We start from the raw sequence: 16,966 nt of genomic DNA on the forward strand, positions 1-16,966 counted from the left end.
ATCGAAAAAGGTTTTACTGAATAGATCGATCACCTAGGGGAGGCAGCCCTGATTCTAACAGAATGGATAAAAGGACTTTGTGTAACAAAAACACTGTTTTCCATGTCCTGGGCAGAAGCACCAGTGAATCAAACAAATGCAAGTTTGCACTGTCATGAATCATCCATTAAGGCAGAAGTAAAGAAATGACAGTTCAGGAAAAACAAAAACACCACCAGAAAAAAAAAATGGCTGGAAGGTTTTCTCCCTCTTTTCAATTATTTAATTGATAAAATTAACTATGATAGTTTATGCAATTTGAAGAAGCAATTTGAGAAGGTGCAGAGAAGAGTAACCAAAATGATCTGGGGGCTAGAGCAACTGCACTAGGAAGAGCAGTTGAAACACTTAGGGCTGTTTAGCTCGGAAAGAAGGCGGTTAAGGGGAGATATGATAGCGTAAAATGATGCATATACCAGGGAGAGAGTGGACAGGAAGACGCTTTTCTCCCTCTCTCATAATACTAGAACTTGGGTCATCTGCTGAAGCTGGAGGGTGAGAGATTCAAAACTGTTAAAAGGAAGTATTTCTTCACACATCGCATAGTTAAATTGAGGAACTCCCTGCCCCAGGATGTAGTGATGGCTGCCAACCTGGAAGGCTTTAAGAGGGAAGTGGACATGTTCGCTGGAGGATAGGGCTGTTCATGGCTACTAGTCAAAATGAATACTTTCCTTTATCCCTTAGAAGCTCCATGATCCATTGATCTTGAGCAGCATAAATCTAATGTTTGAGGGATATAAGGACTGAAATAAATCTTGCCACTGACAATGTAGCCTTGGGATCCCTGTCACTTAATAAAAAAAAGCATTATGTCAGAGATAGAGCATTAGATTTATATGTTAAAAGGGGAGAGATATAACGTGATCAAAGTTCCTCATAAAAGCGGCATTCCAAGAGGGCATGAGCTAATGAATCAATAGAGCCAGAAGAGCAAGGACAGGTCTAGCTAAACAGAAGGCTCTAGAAAGACGAGGTGTTGTCAGATAGTAAGTATAAGTGGGCTAAAATGAATACTAGTCATGATGCATACCAATTCTCTCCAGTATCAGAGGAGCATGCCCATTACATTAGGTGCTGGGGGACACAGGCAGGATAATGCTGCTGCAGTCGTCTTGTTTGTGGGCTTCCTAGAAGCACTTGGTTGGCCACTATAAGAACAGACTGTTGGACTTGATGGGGCTTAGTCTGATCCAGCATGGCTTTTCTTATGTTCTTATTAATTTCAGGCCACATTCGCTGCAGCACAAACAGGTGTGAGCTTACTGTCAGCTGCCTGGCAGCAATGCCTCTTTTCCTTCTGTTATAGAGACGCATATAGCAGTAAGATTCTAAATGTGTATTGTAATATATGCAGCTTCTCCCCCCACCCTTTTTTTTGGTTGTTGAGTAAAATGAGAGAAAGGCAGTATAAGGAACTTCTCCAGTGAGGCTCCTTTGCACGGTCCATTCACATATCAGATGCAAGAAATTAAAAAAGGAAAAGGAAACAAATGTAAAATGTAAGATCCCTCAAGGATCTGTGTTGGGACCGGTGCTTTTCAACCTGTTCATCAGTGACCTAGAGTTGGGACTGAACAGTGAAGTAGCCAAGTTTGCAGATGACACCAAATTATTTAGGGTGGTAAAACAAAATTGGACTGTGAAGAGCTCCAAAAGGATCTCTACAAACTGGAAGAATGGGCATTAAAATGGCAAATGAGATTCAATGCGAGCCAGTGTAAAGTGATGCATATTGGGGCAAAAAATCCCAACTTCACATATACACTGATGGGATCTGTGCTGGCAGCGACAGACCAAGAAAAGGATCTTAGTGTGGTAATGGATAGCTCGATAAAGATGTCAACCCAGTGTGCGGCTGCTGTAAAAAAGGCAAATTCCATGCTGGCCATAATTAGACGAGGAACTGAGAATAAAACTGCTGATATCATACTGCCTTTGTACAAATCTATGGTGAGACCACACTTGGAATACTGTGTACAGTTCTGGTCACTACATCTAAAAAAAGGATATTACCGAGCTTGAGAAGGTGCAGAAAAGAGCAACCAAAATGATTAGGGGACTACAGCAACTGCCCTATGAGGAGCGGTTAAAACGCTTAGGGCTGTTTAGCTTGGAAAGAAGGCGGCTGAGGGGAGACATGATAGAGGTCTATAAAATTATGCATGGTTTGGAGAGAGTGGACAGGGAGAAGTTTTTCTCCCTCTCCCATAATACTAGAACGCAGGGTCATCTGCTGAAGCTGGAGGGTGAGAGATTCAAAACAGATAAAAGTATTTTTTCACACATCGCATAGTTAAATTGTGGAACTCCCTGCCCCAAAATATAGTGATGGCTGCCAACTTGGAAGGCTTTAAGAGGGGAGTAGACATGTTCATGGAGGAAAGGCATATTCAGGGCTACTAGTTAAAATGGATACTAGCCATGATGCATACCTATTCTCTCAGGATCAGAGGAGCATGCCTATTATCTTGGGTGCTGTGGAACAAAGGCAGGATGGTGCTGCTGAAGTCGTCTTGTTTGGGGGCTTCCTAGAGGCACCTGGTTGGCCACTGTGTGAACAGACCGCTGGACTTCATGGGCCTTGGTCTGATCCAGCAGGGCTTTTCTTATGTTCTTAATATATCTTTCATTCTCTTGACAGTTCCTGATTAAGCTGCATGTCCTATAACCACACTGTAGAAATGTGGAATTTGAGCCCGGTTGCAGAATTTGACCTCTGAGAATATCAGTTCTCTTTTATGATAGACAGAGGATGGACAGATGGATAAAGGTGGTAGCTTTTAATGAAAACGTACCGCTTCCCAGACTAACCAGGGTGGTTTTATTACAAGGCACCCCCACATTTAGGCTCTACAGGGAAGATTTTGTTCTTCCTTGAACAAACAAGCATTATTCCTTCAAGACCGAAGGAACAGCCAATCTTCCTCTGCTGTGGCAATATACAGAACACAAAGCTAAAGTTAGTTCCACTGAAGTCAAGAAAATTGTAGTGATTTACTTAATACAGAACGTGGTCTAGTGATCTTGTGTTTACACATCAACATTTAATTTTTTTCATATAAATAGAAGAAGCTATGAACAACTCGGATTCAAAGTAAAAGTGGAAAGTACTTTTCCAGATACTTTGAGTAGAGAGGGGGGGGGAAATCCTTCCTTGTGTAAACAATTTAAACTTTAGTTCAGATTCAAGAGAAATGTGTGTCCAAGTCATGGGGGAAAGGCCTGAAATGGAAAGTCCATTTCTATTTATTTACTAGCTCCTTTGACCAAAGGTCTTGAGCTTAACCATAACAATAATACAAATGGAAAGAGTGTGAAATGGAGAATTATTTAGCTTTTGCACTCCCATCTGGTTCATCTGCAAGAAAACGTTTATATCAAAGAGCCATGAAATAAATACTACAAAGACAAACTCTGTATTTCGAAGTTGCTCCATTAAAATAGCTTCAATGAGCTACCAAGATTTTGGAAGTAGGCTCCGAGCGTCTACAAAACTGCCTAACCAAGTGTCAGTTTCCCGAAGGTGTAAAAATCAAAAGTAAAACAGAGAAGTCACAGTATACATAGGTATTGCACGTCTCTCTGAGCAAATGTGTAAGCTGGTCACCCAAGCTTAAAACTCATATGTAAAGCCAAACTGTAAAAAAAAAAAAGAAAGAAAGAAAGAAACCTGCAAATAACCACCGAGTGTGTAGCACACTAAATTCTAAACCAAACATTTTTTTTTAAATGGAAAGGCAGCATGCAAACATATCAAATAAAATAAACAAATATGAAAGGATTACAAAGCAGTAGCAATTTACTATTAGCCAGCCTGAAAGGAAGCCAGGCCATACATAAATCTAAGAGAAAAATGATAATGATTTCCACAGGCTTATTTTGAGTTGCCCAAGTCGAGCAACCGTCTACAGCAATTGTGGCTATTCTAATTCATTTGTGTCGTCATCTCCCATCACAAGCAGCGGCTGCTTTGCAAAAGCAAATGTGTTAACTGTAACCGGCATTTTTGTCCTGGCTGGGGGGAGGGGAGGGACGTAAGGTAAAATTTGCACTGAAATGTCTGGCTGCATAAAAACTGCAGGATTCAACCTAGTAGTTGTGGCAGGAAGGGGACCCACACACATAAACTCTATACCTGAAACAGCACACAAGCAGCACATTTTTTCACTGCAAGACAACCAGACTGCTGGTCAACTACAGATCACTTCTGTGAACATTCTAACATGATTCAATAAAATACTTTGGCGGGTGATTAACCATGAAGGAGCTTCAGTGTCTGCAGCCGGATTCACCTACTTGGGCCCAAGATTATTTCACAAACTGAGGGGAGGGGCTGTGGCTCAGTGATAAAGCATCTGATTGGCATGCAGAAGGTCCCAGGTTCAATCCCTGGCATCTCCAGTTAAAAGGACTAGGCAAGTAGGTGATGTGAAAGACCCCTGCCTGAGACCCTGGAGAGCCACTGCCTGTCTGAGTAGACAATACTGACTTTGATGGACCAAGGGTCTGATTCAGTATAAGGCAGATTCATGTGTTCATGTGAGGTTGAAGGATCACTATGGCCCATGCGGATACACCAGAGGGTCTCTGGGTCCTTTGGAGTGACAGAGGGTGAGCATCTCTCATGCTAGCCAGCCCATGTGAAAACACAGCCCACTCAGTTCTCTAATAGGAGAAGACACTCTCCTCCTCAGAAGAAGGAGAATTGGATTCCCCCTCTTTCAAAGGGTAGGAGCTCAGAGTTTGCCAGAAACCACACAGTGCAATCCTATGTAGGGTTACACCCTCCTAAACCCATTGACTGTAACTCTGCTTAGGTTGCCACAAAAAGTCACCTAAATTGGAGATCTCCTTAGGAGGATGTGCAGAAAATGCACTGATTGGTCACTGGGGACCAACAAAACTAACACTAAGTGGTAGAGTGGCACTGAGGAGATACATTCCCTAATGTGGTCATAGTTACTTCCAGTATAAAACTAAACTGGATTTCACTCTGTTTTTCAATGCAAAGGATTTCAGCTTAGAGACTGGGGGTGGGGGGGTCTCGCTGTCCACAGATTATAATAGCAAATGGCAGTTCTCAACTGAAGATTGATTCAGCAGGGTAGCCATGTTGGTTTGCAGTAGAAGAGCTAGATTCGGGTCCAGTAGCACCTTAGAGACCACCGAGATTTTTGGCATATAAGCTTTCAAGAGTCAGAGCTTTGACTCTCTAAAGCAGGGCTGTCGAACTCAATTGTTACGAGGGTTTGATATGGCATAAGTGTCACTTGGTCGGGCTGGGCCATGCCTCGCTGGCCCAGATTGAGAACGGGGGGCGGAGGAGAGAGGTTGCTGCCTCAGCTGGATCGCAGGCCGGATAAGAGCTCCCACGGGGCCGGATCTGGCCCTCGGGCCTTATGTTTGACACTCCTGCTCTAAAGCTTATACTCCCAAAATCTTGTTGGCCTCTAAGGTGCTAATAGGCTCAAATCTAGTTGAAGAAGACTGAAGCTTTACATTTTGTGTAATGTTGGTCTTCTTCTTTAAGCAACTCTGAACCTTTTTCCAGGCCCCTTCCCACCGATATTCAGCCGACCTCTAGCTAGCAGTTATTATTGAATAAGGAAGTTTCCGGCTATCTCTGATGCAAAATCCCTTCCAATCAAGAGGTGTCACTGATTAAAAGTGGGCCAGGAGTTCTGACATGTGGCACTACACAATCAGCTCCAAGAACTGACAATAAAAACACTTTTCTTAAAGAGGGAAGGGCTTGGGGGTCCACCGAAAATATTTTCTAATAGGGGACCCTAGGTTGCTAGACTTTGAGATGTTCTAGCATCCAACTATGAAACTAACAGTTAGTTTGGGGGTACTTCCATGCAAATGCTGAATTGTGTGTGTTTTAAGTGCCATAAAGTCGCTTCTTATGGCAACCCTATGACTTAATGACCTCCAAAATGTCCTATGGTTAACAGCTTTGCTCAGGTTTTGCAAACTGAGGGCTGTGGCTTCCTTCATTGAGTCACTCCATTTCATGTTGGGTCTTCCTCTTTTCCTGCTGCCTTCAGTGTTCCCTAGCATGGTTGTCTTTTCTAGTGACTCTTGTCTTCTCAAAACGCTGAATTATGAAGGCCAAATCCACTTTCCCCCACATGCCTCTGTTCAACCATGTTTTGACAAGCTCACACACTGGACAGCTATACAACCTAAGCCTTTCAAACTTGGTTTCTTGCAAAATGTGTTAAGTCCATGCTGTTTTCACAACGAATGTTGCAATAGCTTAGAAACAGAAAGCTTTCAAACTAAAACATCTACTTTTAAAATGGTAGTTGGACTCTTCATTTCTCATGACTTAGAGAGCAATCCTGGGGTGGGGGGGAATCGGCATAGGAATCGGCATCCGCATAAGTACCCATTTATCTCAGGATAAGGGGCACTTACGCCAGCACGGGGGGGGGGGATCCACGCCCCAGGACACCACGCCACTGTGTGGGGCTGTGCTGCCGGCGCTGCCTCTTGGCAGCGTTCTAGCAGTGCAAATCCCTGTGCCAGCGTCCTGGGAGGCATTCCTGGGGTGTTCCAGGGGGCGGAACTGCCTGTAGGCAGCATCCTAATCCCTTTCACCCCGGGAACACCCGGACAACTTGCAGTGTTGCTATGCCACCATTTTTGGTGGTGTAGCCTCACTGTTTTCTATGGGGGCATTTTCCCCATTTTACATTTTAAATTGTTTTTATTTTACTTTCGACGGCTGAGAAGCCTCTGTGGAGGCGCCACGGCTGCATCACTCCTGGTCAACGCACATCCATTCCCCCTTCAGAAAAGGGCTGTTGGAGTGGGGGACAGATATAAACTGAAAGGGTATGTGGAAAAAATCTATGGATTTAGTGCAAGCCTAACTTGATAAAAATAGAATAATGCCACAGAAATAACGACTAAATCTTTCAGCAACCAAACATTCAGCAAGTTTTGCTAAGTCTGATTCATCTCACATGCACAGAAAGTCAGCATAGAAAATGCACAATAAAACATTTCAAAGGCAACAAAGACATTTATCAGACAATGTGAACAATAACCCTAGTATCAAGGTAGCAATTAGCATAAAAAGAAAGCTCACATTTTAAAACGTTCATTAAACAACATTTTTATCAGCATTTTATTTTTAATAGTCTATTTTAATCTGCTGCTGAACAGACTGAACCTAAAGCAAGAAATTTCCCCTTTAGTATTTGTTGCTACAAAAGCTCAACCTTATCATACTTTGGGGGGGATCTGATTCAACTAGCAATGTTTTCTGCAGGATCCACACATGGAAGTGGATGCTGTCTGTTTTCTCAGAACTGAAAACTACTCTCAAAAACCTGTAACTCGTACAATTCTTCAGTCATCAATTTAACAAAGACACACTTTCCAAAGTCTCTGTTGGGATTTTGTCTGAAACAACTTTTAATTTTCTATGTCTATTGGGACCTCTTGTAGGGACATTTAAGGAAGCTTGACAGTGTTACACAAATCAACATGCATGTCATTTTGCAAACTAACATGCACAAGATAACAAGTTCCTGTCCTAAGGAGCTAACAGTAAATGTGGATAGCCAAATAAGATAACAGAGAGAGGGGAGGGGAGAATCAAGGCTAAGAGCAATCAGAAAGCATACATACAGTTAATTATGTACATATGAACACATACACATGAAGCTGCCTTGTACTGAACCAGACCCTTGGTCCATCAAACTCAGTATTGTCTACTCAGACCGGCAGCGGCTCTCCAGGGTCTCAGGCAGAGAAAGGTCTTTCACATCACCTACTTGCCTAGTCCCTTTAACCGGAGATGCCGGGGATTGAACCTGGGAATGCCAAGCAGATGCTCTACAAACTGAGCCACAGCCCCTCCCCTATGTAAAGGGGACCCTCCCCTATGTAAAGCTGAGTTGTCCCCTTTGCATAGCCCCTCCCCTATGTAAAGCCCCTCCCCTATGTAAAGCTGAGTTGTGCCCTTTGCAGCAAAATATAACAGATTAAGCCAGAGGGCTTCACTATACAGACTCTAGAGTCTATCTTCATACTAATAGTGCAACCACATTCAACTAAAAGGACTGAATTAACACAGCCCCCGAATGAATGTGGAAAACTTGAGAGAGGAACAAAATTGGGTAGAAGGAACCTTAACCACCTTCCTGTGAGTTTTTCCTACAAAATTCACTTCCCAATTCATACATTTATTCCATTCTAGAACTTTCTCCATAGACAGAAAAAAGATGACTATGTCAGAAACAGTCGTGGGTAACTCCTTTTCAATAAAGGGATCAATTGGTTATTCAAATTAACAGACCTAATTAGATGAAAAGGTTTTTTAACGCTCATAAGCTTAAATAAATGTGTATCTTCTGTAAAAAAGGAACTGTCACTTTTTAAACAGTTAATTTCTTCTTCTGAAAGAGAAACACTGCTAGCTAAGGAAAGATTTAATTCAGTAAGATGTACTCAGAGACAGAGAAAGTCAACATTTTGCAATAATGCCTCTAAGCAAATACTCACAGAATCCTTCTATCTTGTCAGCCGTCTTACTCCAGGCCACCTGCCTGGTTTCCATTATGACTTGGATTGTCCTTCTCTCTGGACTACTCTTCTTCAGGCTGAAAATGGTCATGACGGTGCCCAGCTCCAGGGTCCTTTTGATTTGACTCTTCTCATATTCAGGCAGCGCTCCATAGTCGTTGCTTTTCTTGGACATTTTGAACGCAAGCAACAAGCGTTCAGCAGGCTGGAAGAACAGAAAAGAGAGAGATGGAGACAACAGAAGAATGAATCATTTCAATCAAAAGTTTTGTCAGAAGAGAAAAAAAGTGTTTCCTTTAAAAAAACACACACACAGAATTACAAGAAGTGAAATTAAGCTGCCATGAGCAAAATTTGAGTCCTGTAACACCTTAAAGACCAACAAGATTTCCACGGTATTGATCTTTAAGGTACTACTGGCCTCGAATCTTGCTCCTCTACTGCAGACTAATGCAGCCACCCATCTGAAACTAAGCTGGCATGAATAACCAGTCCTGAGGTTAAGGTATGCAGACCTTCATTCATATCTGGTAGACTATCACAAATATCTTAACTAGATTGGTGGTGGAAAGTGCCGTCAAATCACAGCTGACTTATGGTGACCCTGTAGGGTTTTCAAGGCAAGAGATGTTTGGAGGTGGTTTGCCATTGCCTGCCTCCGCATGTGCTGAGAGAGTTCTGAGAGAACTGTGACTGGCCCAAGGACACCCAGCAGGCTTCCTGTGAGGAGTGGGGAATCGAACCCGGTTCTCCAGATTGGAGTCCCCCACTCCTAACCACTACTCTCTAACTCAGTGGTTCCCAACCTTTTTTTGCCCAGGGACCACTAGGACTTTTTTGTTCGGTGCAGGGACCCCAAGGTTCAAAATAAAAATTCCGAGAATTTGAAAATAAACTTTAATCATAACTTGTTAGTTAAACATTAAACTTAGAATAATATTTGAATATATTTTTATAATAGAGAACTTTTAATTGAAAATATTAATTTATTATGGGTTTATAACTTTGTTTCGCGGACTTTAATTTAGTTCTCGCAGAGAATATTTAGTTCTCTGCCAGGGAAACACTACCAGCGAGGCTGCGCTGGCGCCCATGGCTTGTACTGCGGCGCTACTCTCCAGAGACAACGTAAATGTCTCTGCGGCGGCTTAAGTTCCAGTTTCGCCAGCGCAAGTGGCACTTAAGCCGCAGCAGGGGTCACGCCAGCTCGTAAGAGTGTTTGCCCCTCCCCCCCTTCAGGATTGCTTTGCCCATCTGTGCTTTTTAAAAAATTCCTTATGTTTTTATCTGTGCAATTTTAAAATCTTGTTAATTACACTGTTATGTTTTGTGTCCTTGCAAGCAACCTGGTGTTGCAACTGTTAGCTGCCTTGATTCTGAAGAGGTAAGGCAGGATAGAAGTGTTTTAAATAAACAAAAACAAACCAACGTGCTCTGTACACTCATAAGCATTACCTAATGGCTTATTATCCTTATGCAAATCCAAGTTTCCTTTCACCCACCTCACACAGAACCACTCATCAATTTCAATCCCTACATCTCTTATATAAAATTATAGACTCGATTTCTGCTTTCAAAATTGCTGCTCTTCTTCGCTACCACACTCAGTGAGGGGAGCACAATGTAAGCAAAGCAGGGTCCCAAGCAGACCCAGAAAACACCTTCTGATTGTGAAAAGTAAGCACGGCTAGCCACCCTACAGGGGACCTTCCTAAAGTTACAAAACTTGCAAAGGCACAGTCAGATACAATTGTTTCTTTTTAAAGCATCTGTGGTTCTCATAGCTGTGGAGAGAGTTTTGAACACATAACTAACTTTCTACAAGTCCAGTCCCACCCCCACCCCCCAGTAATCTCATAAAACGGGAAGACCTCACTATTTTTTGTAATGCTTCTACTTACCAGTAATAATTATTCCCAACCATACACTTTCGCCTGCCCCAAGGGGGTCATGCAACTCAAGCAAACTTCACAAGGGAAATTTTTGTTACATGTCATTAATATGTGTTGGGGAATGTACATGATGAACTCTTTTTTTCTCATGTGTGGGAGAGAATTCACTTGCCTCCATAGAACATTATATTAGCTTTTCAATAAAATCTTAATGAATTACTCTTATAACAGAATAAGTATACATATAACAGGTTTCAATTAACTTAGTAGGGCGTAATTCTACTTAGGACTGCCCTGTCAAACTGTTTCAGCTCAATCAACAAATTTCAACAGTGCGATTAGTTTTTTGAGCAAATCTCTTTCAGCAAAAGAAGATAAACACAAGTACTTTGCCTAGCAATCCATGGGCAGGATCATAGCCTTCATCCATAGCTAAATAACAATAATTGTGTGCTGTCAAGTCACAAATGGACTCATTGCAACCCCAGGACCCTGGGGTTTTTAAAGCAAGAGACTAACAGAGATGGTTTGCCATTGCCTTCCTCTGCATAGAAGCTCCAAGGCATCTTGGTGGTCTCCCATCCAAGCACTAAACAGGGCCGGCCCTGCTTAGCTTCCCAGACTCTAAAAAGAGAGGGCTAGTCAAGGTTAGTTGGACCACTCCAACCAAAACTACATCCTGTCAATAGTTTTCTTCAATAGGAAAGAGACAGGCTGCAGAGCATACCTGCAACTGAAATACATGAAGAAAATGTGAAGAGGCTTTTACTACGATAACCTGCTGACCAACTAGTTAATCCAGAAGATTTAGGGGTTATTACTCTGAATCAAGCTGGATCGGACCGCTGGGCAAGAGGGGAGATCAGTTTAAAGCAGAGCTTCATCGCATTACTGATTTGTGGGTAAGACTATAAATATGAAAGATCGCTGAAAGGAATATTATAATAAATATTAGACTGCTTCTTTACAGTGAGGGGGGAAAGTATTTGATCCCCTGCTAAATTTGCCCATTTGCCCTCTGACAAAGAAATGACCAGTCCATAATTTTAATGGTAGGTTTATTGTAGCTGTGAGAGACAGAACAACAACAGGAAACCCCCCAGAAACCCAGAAGACAAAAGTCAGAAATTAATGTGCATTATAATGAGTGAAATAAGTATTTGATCCCCTATCAACCAGCCAGGTTAGGGTTAGGGTTCTGCTGTCGACAGAAGCAATCCATCCATCAGATTCCAAACTAGCCACCATGACCAAGACCAAAGAGCTGTCCAAGGATGTCAGGGACAAGATTGTAGACCTGGACAAGGCTGGACTGGGCTACAAGACTATTGCCAAGCAGCTTGGTAAGAAGGTGACAACCCTAACCCTAACTGTCAACCTCCCTCGGTCTGGGGCTCCATGCAAGATCTCATCTCGTGGAGTTGAAATGATCATGAGAACAGTGATGAAGCAGCCCAGAACTACCCAGGGGGAACTTGTCAATGATCTCAGGGCAGCTGGGACCATAGTCACCATGAAAACAGTTGGTAACACACTACGCCGTGAAGGACAGAGATCTTGCAGAGCCCGCAAGGTCCCCTTGCTCAAGACAGCACATGTACAGGCCCGTCTGCAGGCCCGACAGCACATGTACAGGCCCGTTTGCCAATGCACATCTGAATGACCCAGAGAAGAACTGGGTGAAAGTGTTGTGGTCAGATGAGACCAAAATCGAGCTCTTTGGCATCAACTCAATTCGCCGTGTTTGGAGGAGGAGGAATGCTGCCTACGACCCCAAGAACACCATCCCCACCGTCAAACATAGAGGGGGACATATTATGCTTTGGGGGTGTTTTTCTGCTAAGGGGACAGGAAACCTTCACCGCATCGAAGGGACGAGGGACAGGACCATGTATCGCCAAATCTTGGGTGAGCACCTCCTTCCCTCAGCCAGGGCATTGAAAATGGGTTGAGGATGGGTATTCCAGCATGACAATGACCCAAAACACACGGCCAAGGCAACAAAGGAGTGGCTCAAGAAGAAGCACATTAAGGTCCTGGAGTGGCCTAGCCAGTCTCCAGACCTTAATCCCATCGAAAATATGTGGAGGGAGCTGAAGGTTCAAGTAGCTATACATCAGCCTCGAAATCTTACTGATTTGGAAAGGGTCTGCAAAGAGGAGTGGGACAAAATACCTCCTGAGATGTGTGCAAACCTGGTGGCCAACTACAAGAAACGTCTGACCTTTGTAACTGCCAACAAGGGTTTTGCCACCAAGTACTAAGTCATCTTTTGCAAAGGGATCAAATACTTATTTCACTCATTATAATGCACATCAATCTCTGACTTTTGTCTTCTGGGTTTCTGGGGGTTTTCCTGTTGTTATTCTCTCTCACAGCTACAATAAACCTACCATTAAAATTATGGACTGGTCATTTCTTCGTCAGAGGGCAAACGGGCAAATTCAGCAGGGGATCAAATACTTTTCCCCCTCACTGTATTAGTTCCTAAAGCTTCAAACACTGAAAACCACTCTCTTCTCTTCTTTTTTTTTTGTTCAGCTGTGCACTTTAACCAAGGGGGAGTTGTTGTTTTTTTTAAGAGGAATGATAGTGTAATATTGAAACAAGCCATTTGTGAAACAACAACCCTGAGAGGTTTTTTTAATATAATGAGAAACTGAGCAGCAATGTGACATTTCATGGCTGAACTGGTCTAACCTTACACTTCAACCTGGCTTCTGATTAAAAGAGTATATTTTTAGAATATACTCATGTCCACGTTAACATCCTGAAGATGCATCACACTCTAGCAAGGTGTTTATGGAACAGATAGCTCAAAAAAAAAATCTGAGCTCAACAACGCTAGTAGTTTTAGTTGGCAGTATCATTTAATTTGACATGTTCAACAGACGCTGCAAAATGCTGGACAGTCAGCACACTTCACAACCTGCTTTACAACATATGTCAAAATTCACTGGTTTTCAAAAACTTATTTATTGTACCACACAACACACACCAGCGAGGATCAACATCAAATGTCAAGCCTTACAAACTTTTCTTTCCCTTAAGTCAGTTCTACATCCCTAGACATGAAACTGCCCTATGTCAAGTCAGTAAGATTTATCAGGTCAGACCACAAGACCAGCATGGCCTTCTCTGATTAGCAGGGGCTCTCCAAGGTTTCAAGCACAGGTCTTTCCTAGCCCTGGGACCTTTCTGTTTTGTACAAAAGCTGCTGCTGTGATTTAAGGAGCAAGACTAAACAGGGGGAAAGGGGAGTGATTTAACCCTTGGCACTTTCATGCTGAAAATTAGCCTCATCAAGATGGTTTTGGCCCTGCTGGAAAAATCCTTACAAGGACCCACAAAGTTTTCCTAAACAGGAGGTAAAAGCACTTTGCGAGGGTTGAAAATGGAGACAGGGTTAAACGGTCCTCTCCCACCATACCCGTCTGCCCCAGTTGCAGCAGCAGGATAGTATAAACAAACAAGCAGAACTAAAAGGATCATAAAACTACAAATAACAGGTAGTTTGGTCTAAGCTATGGCATTTCCCCCACATCTTCCAGTTGGCTCTCATACAGCACATGATCACTCATGAAAAAGGTAACAGGAAGAAGTCATTATTGTCTACTGGAATCCTCCCCCTCCACTTAACATGACAGGTGAGCAGAAATAACTGGAAGAAGTCAAATGTTACTCCAACCACAAACTGCAGCTTCTCCCTTCCTTCTTCTCTTCATCCTTTCTTGCCCACTATCTTCATTATCAGCAACTCCTTTCAGTTCCCTTGTTAAGAACCTGACTCCCATGTCACTCCTTTCTTTTCCATAACCCTCTTTTTCAGCCTAATTCCCACCCCCATTTCTGTGGTTAACACAATTGGCCAGATATTTAAAGACATTTTGGAAATATATCGTTTTCTTGGAAATATTTTGGTATTTGAATTCCCACCTTCCTGTCTGGTGTGCAGCTTAGCAATAGGAATCATGAATGAAACCACAACCCTGCTCTCTGCAGCCATAATTCTATATTACCAGTAAGAATGTCTATAATACTGCATTCCCAAAATGCGAAGGGCATAACTATATGTTTTCCTTGATTCATTCCAAGGTCCTTCATGAGGACTTTCCATCAGACAGGTTTTGCAAGTTCTACACTCAGAACTGAACTCTCAAGAGTTCAAGAGCCCAATTTGGATTGGGACCATGGTGAATGAGGAGAAGAGGCTTCAGTTTTCATTCTAACACCGTTTTCTCAACCCGAAACAGCCCCAGGGAACCCATATTTGCCCTGTTGAGGAAACTTACACATATTAATGCAAATTTCCCCGAAGGGGCAATCAGTTCTCCCAGGCTGTTTAAGATATGGAAAACAGGCATGGGGGAAAGGAATCAAGCCTCCTCTCCCAGTACACCATGGTCCCAATCCAAATAAGGGGGTTACCGCACTTTGTATTCCCAGCGATGTTTTTCACAACATTTTCAAACTCTTAATACATCGCTTTAAAAGGGTTTTTGGATACCACGGCTTATAAATGGTTGGAAGACATCTTCACAGCTAAAGGGGCCAAACAAAGTGCGAACAGTATTTTTTATAACATTTTCAAACTCTTAATACATCACTGGGAATACAAGTGCAGTAACCCCCCCCCCCAAGTCTCCTGTGCACCAGGGAACAAAGCCCTGTTAACTGAACTCGCAAGCCAAGATCAAAAGTCATTGTGGTAAACCCAGACAGGACACAAGGATAATGCAACTTGCAGTGAGGCCCTGAAGCAGACATCATCATAACACAAATCAAGACTGCAACAGAAGTATCAGCCTGGTGGGCCAAAATGTACATATTCTTTTCCATACAAGCTTACTACACAGTAAATGCTACCCTTCAAAGTTGCAGCTTTCACGTCATCTTGTTTGAATGTTACACCCAAAAAATCTACCCAACACATGAGGGGAGTGATGACTATGCTCTAGACCAGTGTTTCCCAACCTGGGGTACGTGTACGAATCAGGACATTTAGGGATACATGAAAAAAACTGAATAATGGCGGGGAAAGGCACATACATCAACAGTGTAAGACAAGATACAAGTCAAAAGTTGTGAAATTAAATGAACGTTATGACGAGTGGCAGAGCAAGTTTTCTTCATTATTTAACCTTGAGGAAAAACCCCATTCCCTCGCTTTGTTATTTTGGCCAATGGTGGGGAGTCCCTCCCTAAACAATGTGTTGTGAACACGCCAATACAGCGCACATACTCGACGGCACACCCCTCACAGGCTCAGCTTTCATTCTCCTCCGCTTCACAAATATTTGAGTTCTGTCACACTGGTACCAGTGTATATATAAGCATTTTGGTAATATGAAGGGTACGATTTATGCGAATGGGCAGCCAAGGGGTACACAAGTGAAAAAAGATTGGGAACCTCTGCTCTAGACAGCAGACTCAGAATAAACATAACGGCAGAAGAGAGAATCTGGCATAAACCAATAGTCCAAACAGCCGCTGGAATAGAGGCAGCAACACGAAGGAATAGAGCTTGAAAGAGAGGAGCTATAAGGCTTCCAAACCACGAGAGAAGCACAGTGCTCAGTTAGGATAGAAGAAGAGTTGGTTTTTATATGCTGACTTTCTCTACCACTTAAGGGAGACTCAAAACGGCTTACAATCACCTTCCCTTCCCCTCCCCACAACAGACACCATGTGAGGTAGGTGGGGCTGAGAGAGCTCTGAGAGAGCTGTAACTTGCCCAAGGTCACCCAGCTGGCTTCATGTGTAGGAGTGGGGAAACAAATCCAGTTCACCAGATTAGCCTTCGCCGCTCATTTGGAGGAGTGGGGAATCAAACCTGGTTCTCCAGATCAGAGTCCATTGCTGCAAACCACCGCTCTTAACCACTACACCACGCTGGTTCTGAATAGGACAGAGGCAGAAGAAAAACAGGCAAGAAGCCCGCTACTTGTGTACCTCTGATGACCTGGCCAATATTGCCTCTCTCCCACTTCTTCAAAACCCTTCACTGTTTAGTACAAAGGTGGCAAATCGAATGGGAACTAATCTAATGGGCCCAGACTTGGCACAGCACCGGTTTTGACTACTACACCCCACTGATTTGCATTGGAACCTGGAAAGACAGGGATACCAGAGAGAGCATTGCCTAGATAATGACAGAAAGGGTTTTGAGAAACCATCGACTGAGTCATCCAACCATCTCTTTTGCCCTAGTCTGTCAAAGTTAACAAAACAGCTTTCATACGTGTGCCTGCTTACACACAGAGGAAGATGGTTTAGCTGAACACATGATAAATATTCAAAGCATGGATAAATTTAGCTCAGACAAATAAAAAGGGTGAAGTTCTTTAGCGCAGGTTTTTTTAATGTTTTTGGAGGGAAGCCACGGTGTAACATGCAGTTCCTACAGACAAAAAAAACAAACAAAAACAACTTGAGATAAAAGAATCTCTCAGGTCATGTTGCCCAACACAGAACACTGTGAGATGCTGCCC

The 16,966-nt window shown here is 42.9% G+C and overlaps 1 protein-coding gene across 1 annotated transcript in view; it reads right to left on the reverse strand.

Annotated features, from left to right (window-relative positions):
- Window positions 1–8,766, reverse strand: part of PLCG2 (phospholipase C gamma 2) — a 91,065-nt gene extending 82,299 nt beyond the window's left edge. Inside the window, exon 1 of the mRNA XM_056862255.1 lies at window positions 8,563–8,766. Within this exon, the coding sequence (XP_056718233.1) occupies window positions 8,563–8,758 (196 nt within the window). The 5' untranslated portion in view covers window positions 8,759–8,766. The remainder of the gene's footprint in view (window positions 1–8,562) is intronic.
- Window positions 8,767–16,966: the final 8,200 nt, after the last annotated feature.

Source organism: Euleptes europaea, chromosome 17, assembly GCF_029931775.1.
Source record: "Euleptes europaea isolate rEulEur1 chromosome 17, rEulEur1.hap1, whole genome shotgun sequence".
Classification (NCBI taxonomy): Eukaryota; Metazoa; Chordata; class Lepidosauria; order Squamata; family Sphaerodactylidae; genus Euleptes; species Euleptes europaea.